Below are 14,770 nucleotides of genomic sequence, written 5' to 3' on the forward strand. Positions count from 1 at the left end.
GTGTTGCCCTGCGATGGACTGGCACTCTGTCCAGGGTGTACCCCGCCTGATTGCCCGTCAACCGCTGGAGATAGGATAGCCCCCCCCCCTCCCCCGTGCCCCTACATGGACAAGCAGGTTCACAAAATGGGTGGATGGATAGATAGATAGATAAAGTAATCATAACTACAACAAAAAGTCTTCATCTTTCTTTCAACAACTACAGAGTGCAAGGATTAGAGGCCGACCAATATGGGTTTTTTTAAGGCCGATGCCGATTTTAAACGAATTTTGTTGCCGCTGGCTGATATCTAAAGCCGATTATTAAGGCCGGTATATGTTTTAGCAGCACACTGATTGTGAAAGACAACTGAACACTCACTGTGTGCAACATAAATTAAACAAGTCAATAAATCTCTTAATATTTGTTGAACTTCAAATTTAAAATAAACTAAAAAAAACTTTTTTTAAGTGTGTTGGGGTCCTTCAGGTCCTTTCTTCAGTCTGGTAGTGGCAGCACTTGGCCACTTGCCTGATTTTTATTTTAATCGGCTTTTAAAAATAATTTCGGCTGATGGTCGATGTAGAAAAAAATTGAGTACATCGGCCAGCCGATATATCGGTCAGCCTCTAGCAAAGATTATTTATCATGTAAGCTTGAATCACGTTCAAGTCTGAACATTAAGATACAAACAGCAATCACTTAGGCAATTATTTTTAACCGCCTGTGTAGTTTTTATTCTGACAGTGTTTATGGACATTTCAGTCAGGTTAAGTGAAAAATACTGACATAGTAGCTAAAATAACAACCAATTAGTTCACTACATGTTTTTGTTCACCATGTTGTTTGCAATCCTTCAGTAAAACTTTAGAATTATTAAACAATAACAAAATTCTATATTCTTACCAAATCAAGTTCTAGCATTTACATTTAAACCACAACTTTCATTTGTCATTTCACAATCTAATCCTAGTCAAATGATAACACTGATTTATTATTTTATTTGCGTGCGTTAACACTCGGAATGAACAGCTGTGTGAATTCCAAAAAGAGTGACATCACTTTAGGAAACAGGACATTTCCCAGAGCCTGCTTCCTCTCTGTGACCTCCCCCGCCAGCAACTCGCCGAACAGAGTCAACGGTGGGCGGGACCACAGCCTCGCTCAGAATGTCACAGTCATGATTTCCAGCTCTTATTGGCTCCTGTCTGCGCATACGTCACAATCATGATTAGAATTGATGATCGGACGTTCTGATTTCATTGTCTAGCTGAGGGGACGGGGAAGAAATCTGCTGATTTGGAACGTTCGTCTGATTTTGACAACAAAAATGGTAATGAAGGAAGGGGGTTTGACTTCTGACCGAGGGCTGCCGCTTAACGTGTTCGTTTGGGTCCAGTCGCAGCGCGACTCGGTGCGGGGGGGAGATCCGTCCGGGCTCGGGAATTCACAGATTTGAAGGAAAAGTTGAGCAGCGGCCATCCACTGGGAAGGCTATGCTAATGTTAGCTAACGTTGGGGTATGATGGCCGCCCGGGCCTGCAAGCTAACGGGCTACCTGCGCGGCTCTTACCCGGGTTTGTTCACTGTTTAGCTCCCGGGCGTGCTGCTCACGCTTCTTCTAACGGAAATTATGACTCCAAATCAGCGGGCACCAGGTAAAGTGGAGAGCTCCATCAACATGCCCGCTATTTGTTTGCTAATGCTCGCTGCAGTGTTCCATATCGACAGTAGCCATGCGCAGTAAGCCTTCCAAAATAAACCCGCTGAGTGCTTATTGGTCGCACAACATGCCCGTATGTAACTGCTTATCAAAAGCTCCACGCAGACGGTTTAATCCCTCCGGCCTTTACGTTTTTCTGTGGAATTGTGTCCTGCCTGCGTGCAGCTGTGTTCTCTGCGTCCAACACTAGCGGCTGATGTCAGGCTAAACGTGCGCGAGTGAAACAAACGAGCCAGTTGTACCAGTTGTCCTGGTAGATTTGGTGTGGTGTTGTATCAAATTATGTTCATAGCTCAACCAAAGCAAATAGTCTTGTCACTTAGAAATGGTGTTGTGTACTTTGCAGTATATTAGTAGTAGTAGTAGTAGTATTGCTGGTGGTGTTATTGTTATTGGTATCACTTTACAGAGAGGCTCCTGTTGTAATTGGCTAGTGATATGTGATATGTTATTAATTAATCTGTTAACGTTATAAATTATTATTAAGTGGTTATTACACTTTATGTAAGGGTGAGAAAGACAAAAAAATAGATTTTTTGCGAAATAGTGAGCCAGATCTGTTCACCTACACATGTAATTTATAATTAAAATTAATATTGCCACTACTTTGTAAGCACAACGAGCATTTGGAAACGTTATTAAGCATGTAATAACTGCAATAAAAATATCCACACTTATTAAATGGAGCATTATTCGTAATTAGAGCTGCACAAAATTAGGAAAATCTGCAATTACAGTGATTAATATTGTGATGGCGATATTACTTGCAATAAATCAAAACTTAACTCAGGAACAAAAATAATCAAAAATAAAGAAATAAATAATTGACAAAAAATCATAAAACGAGAAAAGCAAGAGATGTGAGGAAAGGGAAAAGAAAATGAACAAGAAAAGGCAGTCAGTGGATCCCGGGAGCAGCAGAAAGAGCAGAACAAAGCTAGCTCAGGTGTTCGCTAACCATCAAAATTAAGCGCTGTCCACCTCGGGGGAGGGCATCTGACCTATGAGAACCCATCCAATTGGCCAAATGGGTGAAAAGCTCTATTTGATTTGTTAAAAAAAAGTATCATGCTTACGTTTGATTGACAGAATACATTATGTGTAGCAAACATTTGAGCTGACCATTTACAATTACACATCATCAGCCCTCACTAGTGATGCACCGATATGACATTTTTGGGCCGATATCCGATATTTGCAGATATCGATATTAGAGGTGCTGAAAAAAATCGATTCAAGTCTGAATCAGGATTCTTATTTATAAAGATTCAGAATCGATTCACAAAGATTCAGAATCGATTCACAAAGGTTCAGAATCGATTCCAAGAACTCAAATATTTGGCACGTTACAGGTTTGAGACGCACGTTTTTGATCTTTGTTAGGAGAGTCAGTACTCAGATTACTTTTGTGCTCCCATAAATTGAGATGATTTATGTTTGAATCTGCTGATAAGAGGGCACTTGAATGTCATTTTTTCCATACCCAGAAATTTGAGATATTCTCATATTTATTTTCTAAGTTTATAAATGAGTACTCAGGATTACTCATGTAACTTGTTTCTACACATACTTGAAAAGTATTTGACCGTATTACTTTCTAAGTTACTGTATAACTACAGATTTGTTATATTTTACAAGGTAAGCAAAAATAAATGTTGCCTTTTGGTCAAAAGATTGTTTCTGTTTACAGTTTTAGAATCACTTTAGTTTACATTGTAAATTAGCATTTTTGGAGCATGACCAGTTTAAAGTCTAATAAAAATGTCCCATAGCTTTAACTAACTTGTACAACAAAGTAGTTCATCCTGGAGCCGACACGCTTTGTTAATACTGATTGTGAATCGATTTAAATTGAGAATCGATTCTGAATCGAATCGGCACCCCAAGAATCAGAATCGAATCAAATCGTGAGTTGCTCTAAGATTCACCTCCCTAATCGATAAACTGACATTAATGCTTGTAAAATCTGCAATTTTGTATAGAATGAAAGCTATTAAAGCTGAATTTACATTATTATGTACACACACACCACACACATTTACACTACTGAGATGATTATAATCACTGTCACATGACTAAACAATCACACATCCCCCCCCCCCCCCCCCCCCGAAACAGGCAAACAAATAGAGACGAGATGGAAAAAATATCGGTAGATGATATCGGCCCAGTTTTACTCATCAGACCGATACTGATATGTTAAAAAATGACTAACATCGGCCGACACTGATGCTGATTTATTGTGCATCCCTAGGTGTTTTCAAAGTTTTGAAACTTATAATTTTGCCACCACCTTAAACTTTGTGGAATGATTGTTTATTAGATGCTGGGAAACCTTGAAATGAGTTTTTTTGGAACCCTTTGAAATATGTTTTCTGCATCTTAGAACATGAAAACACGGATTAAATGTGTGTCCAGAAGAATCGTTTCCATGCATCTCATTCCAGTTATGTTTAGTGCAACGGTGTATTTCTGTTTTCTGTCATAAAGCCCTGCCCCTCTCTCCTGTGTTTGTATTAGACTCTTCTGTTCTCCATCTCCTGAGCTGTGTCACCCAGAAGTGTGCGAGTCACACTAAAGCAGGATGACTACAGTCAAAGGAGAGCAGATCAAGGAAAATGGAGGTGGTGCTGTGATCTACATGGCTTCGTCTTTCCCCTCCAGTAGCAGAATGGACGTGTGGTCACAGAGGCGTAGTCTGCAGACTGTGAGTTATTGATAACGATATTTTGGGCATTTTTAAATGTGTTTCTGTGTAAAAAACAATAGCTCTGTTACTCATTCTAGATGGCTTCCTGAACAGCCTCTGGGTGGAGAAATAGTGTTTACGTCTGACAGGAGTGATGAGCTAACAGCTAGTTTGATGTAGCCAAGACGAAAGTGTATTTTTCTGTTTTTACTTCCATCGATCTAGCATCGCATGGCTATGTAGGGTTAGCAACAGCTAAATGTAGCACTTCCGGTGCATCCAGGGGTCCGGAGTCGTCTTAATATTGCTGCTAAAATATTGGTATGGTGCTAAATTGATGCTGGTGTGGAGGTGTATGAAACATTCTGGCAGCATCGGTACGTCTTGGCTAAAAACCGAAAGCTTGTCGTTTGAGACGGATCCTTCTCTAAGTCCTTCTCACCTTTACATGAGGAATGTTTGACTCTCTGATCGTACCTCAGATGAATCTTCGGTCGGTGTTCACGGCTGAGCAGCAGAGGATTCTGGAGCGCTACTACGACAACGGGATGACCAATCAGAGCAAGGCTTGCTTCCAGCTCATACTGCAGTGTGCTCAGGAGGCCAAGCTGGACTTCAGTGTGGTCCGGGTAGGGGGTGGGCTGCGCCGTGTTGTGTTGTGGTTTTGTAAGAATGGGTGATTGTGAGCTGATTGCCTTTTTCTTCCCGCAGACATGGGTTGGCAACAAAAGACGAAAACTGGCCTCTAAGGTTGAGCAGAACGGAAGTGTGTCTCATTCCCTGCACAGTCACGGCGGTCCGGGGGGCTTTCTGTCCGGTCCTCCGCTGGCCGGGAGCACGCTGTCCAATCACAGCCCGGCGACCGGAGCGCTGCTTCCCTCGGACATAGCTGCAGCTCGAAGCATTCAGAACCGTGTACACCTTATTCCTCCTTCATCTTTCCCTTCTTTCTCGTCATCATCTTCCTCTCCTTCGTCCTCTTCCTCCCTCAGCAGTGGCAGCAACAATAACAATAATAACAGCGATGTAATACTGACCGGGATCTACTCCCTGAACTCTGTCCCGCGGACTCGACCGAGACCCGCAGCCCCCTCGGCTCAGTCAGACCTCGAGCTTTCGGCTCACACGTCTTCGCCTCTGATCAACCAGGTGCTGCAGAGCAGGACTCCTTCCACGTCCTCACCGAGCCAGTCCAAGTCAGCGTCCCTCTCTCAGACTCTCCCGTCCCTCATGTCTGTCTCAGGACCTTTAGTCGACACCGCTGTCAGGAAGGGCACTTTATCTCCTGGGGAGGGGGTGGCGAGTGCTGGAGCAGGGGCGGTACCTCACAGCTGGACTAGGCAGTACGGTACAGCGCAGACCCGCCCTTGGCCTTCTTCCTCACAATCCCAGGCTCAGCCTCAGCCCAGACCTCACTCCAACCCTCAACCCCAACCTCCTCTTCCACAGAAGCCTCGGCTCTCCCTCCCCAGCCAGAACGCCGCCCCGCCCTCCGAGCAGAGGCCTCGTATTCAGCAAGTCTTCAGCTTGTCGGAAAAGGCCGAAGGGGACAGGCTCAGACCTGGACAGGCCTCTGCTCTGAGAAGCCAGGAAACACACAGACCGGCACCTCGCCCTCCGGACCCTGGTCAGAACCTCTCCATTGCCATGGAAACTGGAAATGAAGCAGATGAGTGGCAAAGGGAGGAAGAGCTGGCAAACATGGCTGCTCAAACACACATCCGCAGGGAGCAGGTGTTAGTCAGCCCGATGGGGGCGGAGGCGTCCGCTGTCCGAGGAAGCCGTAGTCCTCCTACGGCCGGATTCAGACCCGCGACACTTCACAGCAACACAACACTTCAGGGCAGCTACTCCTTCACAGTACAAACCTCACTTTCTGGGGAGTCCAGTTCACAGGTAGGTCCGGTTCTGATCGTGGTGCCACGCATTCCCACGGGGATCTAAAAGGGGACTAACTCCCGTGTGTTTGTTTAGACTTCACTTGATGTGTCTGCAGCCCCCTGGGTTATGAGCAGCTCCAGGAAGAGAACCGTAAGTCCTTTTATCAGACTCGTCCCACAAGTGCAACAGGTTATCCGTCAAAGTCGTGTATTATAAAAGCTTTTCAATCTATTCAGTGTTTTTCAGACCTTTTTAAGTTTGTTTCTTTCTAAAAGTGATGCCATCATAGAGAGCTTCCTGAACCGCCTCTGGTCAGGACCAGCAGCCTTAAAATGGCTCAGATTCCCAATAATTTTGTACGTTTCGTGCAGAATCATCTTATAATCCTTTATATTTCTGTCAATTCTGTATGAAATAGTTATTTTAGCAGGAACAGTAGTAAATCTCTTTTTGGCCGCTGGATTCTCCAGAAAGGCTCCACTTTGCTGCAGATTTTGATGTTCACGCCTTTAATAACCACAGAATTCCTCGTGGACGACATCACGTAGGACAGGTGGCACCAGCGGTGTAGAAGGTAACATCTGATGCGCAGGAGGAGTGGAGTAAATGTTCTCTGTCAGAAAAGGACAGGTTACAAATACCAACTAAACAAATATTGGAGTCGTTTCAACAGTTTGTCCACCCGGCTCTAAGGAAGTAAAAATCTTGTTCTTTATTCAGATTTTGCTAGCCTTTTGCTATGCTAACACCTACAACCTGTAATGCAATCTATCCCAACACTTAACAACACTTAAGGTCTGTTTTTGGAATCATTTTTGAATTGGGATCTCAGGAGGAACTTACTTGGACATCCATTCCTGGGAAAGCTTGGGATTCCCCTGAATGTTTTCCACTTGGAACGATTTCTGTGTGGAACTAAGATCGTCAAAGTCCCCGTCCCAGGAAACCGTCTGATAACATCCTAAACATTTTTTGAGGATGAGAACATTCATTCTTTTTGTCTTTTGCACTCTGAAGTGTGTGTTTTCGTTACCACTTGGCCACATTACGTGAGTATTAAGAGCTGGGTTCAGGTGCGTCCTGGCACTTATTGACCGAAAAAAACATGATTTTTTTAATGATGATTTCTGATTATAATTGGTTCCTCTGAGCTTTTAACGCAGGCTGAACATGAAAATGGTCTCCTACACCTGTCTCCTGCATTCCTTTGTGGTAGCCTGACCACTCAATGTCACGTTGAATTGGACTGACCCACATTGACTCACGACAGGAAAGGCTGTTGTTGTTTTACCGTCTAGAATCAGCAGAGAACGTCTCTTTCAACAGAAGCTAACCGCTAGCATTAGCAACTGAAACACACGGCTGAAGCTCCTCCCGGCTTGTTTGTGGAGAGAAAACATTCACGTCCCCGAGCAAACAGAATTAAAGGAAGAGTTGTGTTGCTTTTATCCAATCTGAGGCTAAATGTCTAAATATCAGGAAATAAGACTCCAAATCCTCCCGTTTGAAGCGCAGCTCTGACGCTGCAGCCTTGGTCCTGCTGGGCCAGGGCTTTGTGGGCTTTTGCACCCCGAGTTCTGCCTACAAGGCATTCATACCTACTAGAGCCCACTGCAAATGTATTGATACGATGATTAATCTACACCTTTAAGTCTGTTTCAAACAGAGGTTTTCTGTTTCCAGCTGCAGGACAGGACCCAGTTCAGTGATGGGGATCTGGTCCAGCTGAAGCGCTACTGGGACCGAGGCATGACTAGCCTGGGCTCCGTGTGCAAAGAGAAGATCACCGCTGCAGCTAACCAACTCAGCGTAGACACTGAAATAGTCAAGGTAAAGACTCGGAGAAGAAGTAGGGTTTTTGCAGTGACCTGTACACATAGATGGCACCAAGGCATTTGTTGCTATGGTAACGGCCGGCCTGGAGGTCCGTAACAATGTTTCTCAATTCACGACGCATGTTTCTTCCTTAGAGGCTCTCCTAAAGCCTCAATAGACTTTGTTTGGCTGGACAAAATCAGATCAGAGACCCATTTCTAATCGCATTTTGTTCAGTTTGAAAAGCGTTCTCTTTTATTTTTCCCTTATTTTGGTCTCCAGGCTGCCAGAGTGGACTGGCAGTCTGGAGATAGCCTCAAGTCTTAGAGGGATGCTGGAGAACCTAGAGAAAACTGGAAAGAACAACTTTTCTTGGTCACAGACGTTTTCTAACATGTTTACACAAAGTTGTTTAAAAGTCATGCAGATTTATGTCAGAGCTGCAGTAGACTCGGTATAGTCCACCACACACACACACACACACACACACACACACACACACACACACACGACTGCCTCCCTTCTCACTCATAATCTAGAATAGTTTACAGTATAACAAGCCATCCGCTGTAGACAGATCTCGGGCCTCATCAAGCTTGCTTACGCACAAAACGGGGTCGGAAAACTGCGTAAGCAACTTTCCACGAAAATTGGGATTTATGAAAGAAAACGTAGCGGAAAAATGTGCGCAACTTTAAGCTGACTGAGGACCTGGCTTATGCACATGCTGGACATGGAGAGCACCTGCAGCGCTGCTGCTGAGAAGATACAATCATGAAATCCTGCAGCATTATCACTTGTACCGCTTCGTTTTCACACAGAACAAGACCCCGCACACGCACACACATGCGCACACACACACGCGTGCGCGTACACACACGCGCATACACTCACACACACACATGCGAGCGCACACACACACATACACACAAACACACATATGCGTGCACACACACACACATGCGCGCACACTCACTCACACACACACACACACACACACACACACACATGCGCGCACACTCACACACACACACACACACACACACACACACACACACAGCCTGAAGCGCAGAATACGGAATGCAGAATATCAGCAGGGGGACAGATTGAGACAGAATGCGACAGTGTGTGTGTTCTGTCACTGTGACCCGATTGATGATGCGCCCTGGCTACTGGAACAGGGGAGATCTCTGTTTGGGTGACTGGGTAGCACGCGTGACTTTCACCTGGGAGTCTGGGGATCGAATCCCAGTGGGACCTTTTTCTTATATCCACCACAGATCTCTCTGAAGAATTCACAGCATTGACGGCTTCAGCAACGTTGTGCCACTCCGTGGATTTTCTCTTATTTGTTTTGCAAAAGCACTTCCTTTCATTTCCTCCACCTCACCCACAGGTACCTCAACTTCTGCTTCTGTGAAATAGTCCTTCCTTGATCTGCCTTGATCTACGGTCGCCATGTCATTGGCGGAGCGCTGCAACAGCCGGCTTATATACAGTGGGGCAAAAAAGTATTTAGTCAGCCACTGATTGTGCAAGTTTTCCCACTTAAAATGACGACAGAGGTCAGTAATTTACATCATAGGTACACTTCAACTGTGAGAGACAGAATGTGAAAAAAAAATCCATGAATTCACATGGCAGGATTTTTAAAGAATTTATTTGTAAATCAGGGTGGAAAATAAGTATTTGGTCACTTCAAAAAAGGAAAATCTCTGGCTCTCACAGACCTGTAACGTCTTCTTTAAGAAGCTTTTCTGTCCTCCACTCGTTACCTGTATTAATGGCACCTGTTTGAACTCATTATCTGTATAAAAGACACCTGTCCACAGCCTCAAACAGTCAGACTCCCAACTCCACTATGGCCAAGACCAAAGAGCTTTCGAAGGACACCAGGAAAAGAATTGTAGACCTGCACCAGACTGGGAAGAGTGAATCTACAATAGGCAAGCAGCTTGGTGTGAAAAAATCAACTGTGGGAGCAATTATCAGAAAATGGAAGACATACAAGACCACTGATAATCTCCCTCGATCTGGGGCTCCACACAAGATCTCATCCCGTGGGATCAAAATGATCTTGAGAACGGTGAGCAAGAATCCCAGAACCACACGGGGGGACCTGGTGAATGACCTGCAGAGAGCTGGGACCACAGTAACAAAGGTCACCATCAGTAACACACTACAACGGCAGGGAATCAAATCCTGCAGTGCCAGACGTGTTCCGCTGCTGAAGCCAGTGCATGTCCAGGCCCGTCTGAAGTTTGCCAGAGAGCACATGGATGATACAGCAGAGGACTGGGAGAATGTCATGTGGTCAGATGAAACCAAAGTAGAACTTTTTGGTATAAACTCAACTCGTCGTGTTTGGAGGAAGAAGAATACTGAGTTGCATCCCAAGAACACCATACCTACTGTGAAGCATGGGGGTGGGAACATCATGCTTTGGGGCTGTTTTTCTGCTAAGGGGACAGGACGACTGATCCGTGTTAAGGACAGAATGAATGGGGCCATGTATCGTGAGATTCTGAGCCAAAACCTCCTTCCATCAGTGAGAGCTTTGAAGATGAAACGTGGCTGGGTCTTCCAACACGACAATGATCCCAAACACACCGCCTGGGCAACAAAGGAGTGGCTCCGTAAGAAGCATTTGAAAGTCCTGGAGTGGCCTAGCCAGTCTCCAGACCTCAACCCCATAGAAAATCTGTGGAGGGAGTTGAAAGTCCGTGTTGCTCGGCGACAGCTCCAAAACATCACTGCTCTCGAGAATATCTGCATGGAGGAATGGGCCAAAATACTAGCTACTGTGTGTGCAAACCTGGTAAAGACCTATAGTAATCGTTTGACCTCTGTTATTGCCAACAAAGGTTATGTTACAAAGTATTGAGTTGAATTTTTGTTATTGACCAAATACTTATTTTCCACCCTGATTTACAAATACATTCTTTAAAAATCCTGCCATGTGAATTCATGGATTTTTTTTTTCACGTTGTCTCTCACAGTTGAAGTGTACCTATGATGTAAATTACTGACCTCTGTCATCATTTTAAGTGGGAGAACTTGCACAATCGGTGGCTGACTAAATACTTTTTTGCCCCACTGTTAATGCATGAGATCCACAAGGCACTTTGTATTGACTATTTATGGCAGTAAGTGGGCATGGTGAGGGCGGGATGTGACTAAAATGCAGCTGAGAACCTTTCTAGATAGTTTCTGATTTATGAAGCGGAGATTGCGTGCAGCTGTGCGTACTCCACGTTTGATAGATCACACACCTGCTTGGTGTAAGTACATTGTTTTTGCTGAGCTTAAGTACGGTTTTAGTAAGGATTCTACGCCATGTTTGATAAATGAGAGCCCAGATCATTATCTAACAAGGAACTTTGGTAGAAACCAGAACTCTCTCTTACACGGTTGTCTTTGTGTTTTTCTGATTTCTCAGACCTGGATCAGCAACAGACGGAGGAAGTACCGTCTGATGGGTATTGAAATCCCTCCTCCCAAAGGCGGCCCTGCTGTATTCACAAGCCCGTCTCCTGGTAACCAGTCCCCAGTGGCCCTCAGCCCCGACAGGGAACCGCTCAGAACGCCTGAACTCTCGGATGACTTGAACGACGGAGGGTCCATGTGCATGTCTGAGGGTGAGGCGGCTGTGACATCACACGTGAACTTGCTGTTCTGTACAGACTGTGCAGGAAAACATTCACACTGTCCTCAAATCTAGATGGGACCGTGGACTCGCAACACAGAGATGGAGATGATGAAGCGTATGTGCCCTCCGCCGCTCCACTGGCCGATAATGTGGTATGTTAATGCCTTTTTAAATCATCGTGGAACCTCAATTAACAAGCACTTTAGAAGAGAACAATCAGTTGGATTAATAATCAGCCCCGCAGTCACTTGAAGCAATAAATTAGCTCATCGGCTCATTAGTTTACTCCTGCATCACTTCCAACGGCTTTCCTTATTTTCGTATGGGAGGAATTGATTTTATGATTTGTGTTTTTTTTTTGGACAGAAGATTGAAATAGTTGACGAGGATGAAGAAGCTGATGAAGACGACGGCAACTTGGTGGCTTCAGACCTGGAGCACATGCAGAACCTGCTGGAATTCAAGGTAGAAACGCACCAATTGATCAAACACCGAGCTTGCTGTGTGTGTAAAAATGACCAAAAGCCCATCACCCCCGGGCTCTGGACTCACATCAGATCATTCTGTTTCAGCACGAGGAGGTGCAGTTCTTAGAGAACGAGCTAGAGAACCAAAAACAGAAATACCAGGAGCTCGCAAACTTCACGAAGAGCCTGCTCAGTGCTGTGAGGGACAACGACCTGGAGAGACAACAGGTGCCCTCGGAGTTGTGTTTACAAGGCAAACGGGTCCGTTTGGTTAGCTAACAGTAGCGCTGAACGGTTTCAGGGAAGGACCGAATGGTGTGTGTGTGTGTGTGTGTGTGTGTGTGTGTGTGTGTGTGTGTGTGTGTGTGTGTGTGTGTGTGTGTTCACAATGTAGAGTAACATTTAAAAACATGCCAGGAAATGACATCATACCATTAAATAATGAACAGCTGTTACTCTAGTAACGCACGGAGGAAAATGGTTAAAGGAGCAATCTGGTTTTTTTTTTTTTTCATTTCCTGGAATTATGTATGACATTTTAGACATCCGTAAAAGTGATAGTCTTACCCTGTAGTGTGATATAATGTAGGCAAGACATCCGATTTTGTCTAAGCCCCGCCCCCTCGTCCCGGAGAGCACCACGCAGTTTGAATTGAGCGCTGCTCAGCATTAGCCAATAGCGTTAGACATTCGCTTATGTACAGATGTCAGTCACAGAGCATACGCAAACGTCTGAGGAAGTACCTAGACTGACGCAGGGTTGGCGAAATTTCTTGCAGCTAGTAAGTTTTTTAAATATGTGTATATGAATAAACAACAACATTAGAATAGTAATTTTAAAACGATGCATTTCAGTTCGTTTACAGGATATCCGCAGGTCCTTAAAAAGTCTTAAATTGGCTTTTCCAGATTTAAGGCCTTAAAAATGACAAATAATCCTTAAATACAGTTTCCAAAGGTCTTAAATGACCAAAGACCCAATAAACAAGATTCTTTTATTTCTATGAAATTTTCGTGAATTTCTAGTTAGTGTTCAGCATTTTTTGTGTACGATGTTGCCGTAAGCGGAACCGTACACATTCAGCTGCTTGTGAAAGGGGGCTGTTTTTAGATGAGCACATTAGCTGGTTAAGCTAGTGGGAGCTTGCGCCATGGGGAAGTGCAAGTTTAATGGTAACTGGATGGCAAATCCCACGTTCACGACGTGGTTAGCACCGGTTCCAGGCAATAGCTGGAAATTATAGCTTAAATTTAATTGATAAAAATAGCGTAAATTTGGTCAAAGTGGTCTTAAAAAAGGTCTTAAAAAGTCTTAAATGTGGCTTCTTTAAACCTGCACATACCCTGTTTTAGCCATGTTGCTTCCAGCCGTAATCACGGTGGTATAGAGAGGGGCTCTTAACTAGACGGAGCCCTATGACCAAAAAACTCCAGATTTCTGATTTAAGAATTGCTTTCAAATGTATTTATTAACTGAAACATGTGCAGTTTCCCCTGCATTGTTTTACCGAGGCAGGGCGCCTGGATTTACCGTAACTTTGCGGTTTGTGCCTTCAAATTTATTCTAACAATTTTTGAAAGAAGAGAATTTGCATTTGCAAGTCTGCAAAGTGTTATTACAGTAAATGTCTTTCTGCTATTGCAGGAAGTAGCGAATCAGGAGTGCTGAAGGACAAAAAAAGCTTTTACAAAAACGCAATAGTGCTGTCTGATATCGCGGTTTTGTTCAGAAATCGATAGATCGTTCAGCCCTTGCTAACAGTACGCTGTAATGGTACATTTCTAACTCGGTGTGTGTATTGTGTTCAGGAACTGTTAGCCAGTCTACCTCAGCCTTCAGACCAGGACTGGGACGCGACGCCCAACCGCGACCCCTTCACGGATGGCTCGAGCGACTTACATCTACCACAGGGCCAAACTGTGGAAGACTTCCTGCTGGCCGCTGTAAACAAAGACCACGCAGCAGCTGAGGTTACTAAGCCCTCTGCATCAGAGGAGCTCCTGCAGGAAGCGGTGGAAGAACAAAAGTGACTACATCAGCACACTGATACAGATGTTCTCACACTCCACTCAAAACAGACCGTACGCTCTGACAGCTACACTCATGCACAGTGCCTGTGGATCGATGCTTCACTATGACTGTTGGGCTGACTAATGCCTTTTTTATTGCATATCATGCGCCTTGCTCTGGAAACAGTCCAGAGAGAACAATAAATGACCTCTAACTTAACAGCTTTTGTTTGTTTCTTGTGTGATTGAACAGAGGGATTGATATCCACACTGTAGATTACATCCAGTTGTGAGTCCACAATAAGCCCAATTCTGTGCCTAAACATGCCTCTTATTGGTGTACTTGTGACAAAGAAATGATCGAGTTTAAACGTGTGGTGCTGGATCTCTAGAGCGTCACCCTGCAAATGCCGTGCTTGTGGGTGAGGAGCTAAAGAGAAAGTGGATGAGCCTTAAGCTTCTTATTTCCGCTTGGATTAGAGATGGCAAGCTGATGGTGCAGTCGCCTCAGAACATTCAACTTAGACACTGAAAGTCATAGTTCACATCTTATGGA

General features: G+C 44.5%; 1 protein-coding gene across 2 annotated transcripts; it reads left to right on the forward strand.

The window, feature by feature from the left end:
* The first annotated feature begins 1,166 nt into the window (after window positions 1-1,166).
* On the forward strand, window positions 1,167-14,434 carry hdx (highly divergent homeobox). Of its 2 annotated transcripts, none has more exons than XM_015972170.3 (11): window positions 1,167-1,313; window positions 4,224-4,410; window positions 4,875-5,021; window positions 5,104-6,288; window positions 6,367-6,423; window positions 7,957-8,103; window positions 11,528-11,726; window positions 11,810-11,889; window positions 12,104-12,202; window positions 12,310-12,432; window positions 14,014-14,434. In XM_015972170.3, exons 2-11 carry the CDS (start codon window positions 4,288-4,290, stop codon window positions 14,233-14,235), a joined length of 2,382 nt encoding a protein of 793 aa, XP_015827656.3. In that variant the 5' UTR covers window positions 1,167-1,313; window positions 4,224-4,287; the 3' UTR covers window positions 14,236-14,434. The 2 variants fall into 2 exon arrangements, with proteins under 2 accessions (XP_015827656.3, XP_015828437.3); XM_015972951.3 differs by lacking the exon at window positions 1,167-1,313 and adding an exon at window positions 1,323-1,638.
* Window positions 14,435-14,770: the final 336 nt, after the last annotated feature.

The sequence above is a fragment of the Nothobranchius furzeri genome, chromosome 1, assembly GCF_043380555.1.
Source record: "Nothobranchius furzeri strain GRZ-AD chromosome 1, NfurGRZ-RIMD1, whole genome shotgun sequence".
Taxonomy (NCBI): Eukaryota; Metazoa; Chordata; class Actinopteri; order Cyprinodontiformes; family Nothobranchiidae; genus Nothobranchius; species Nothobranchius furzeri.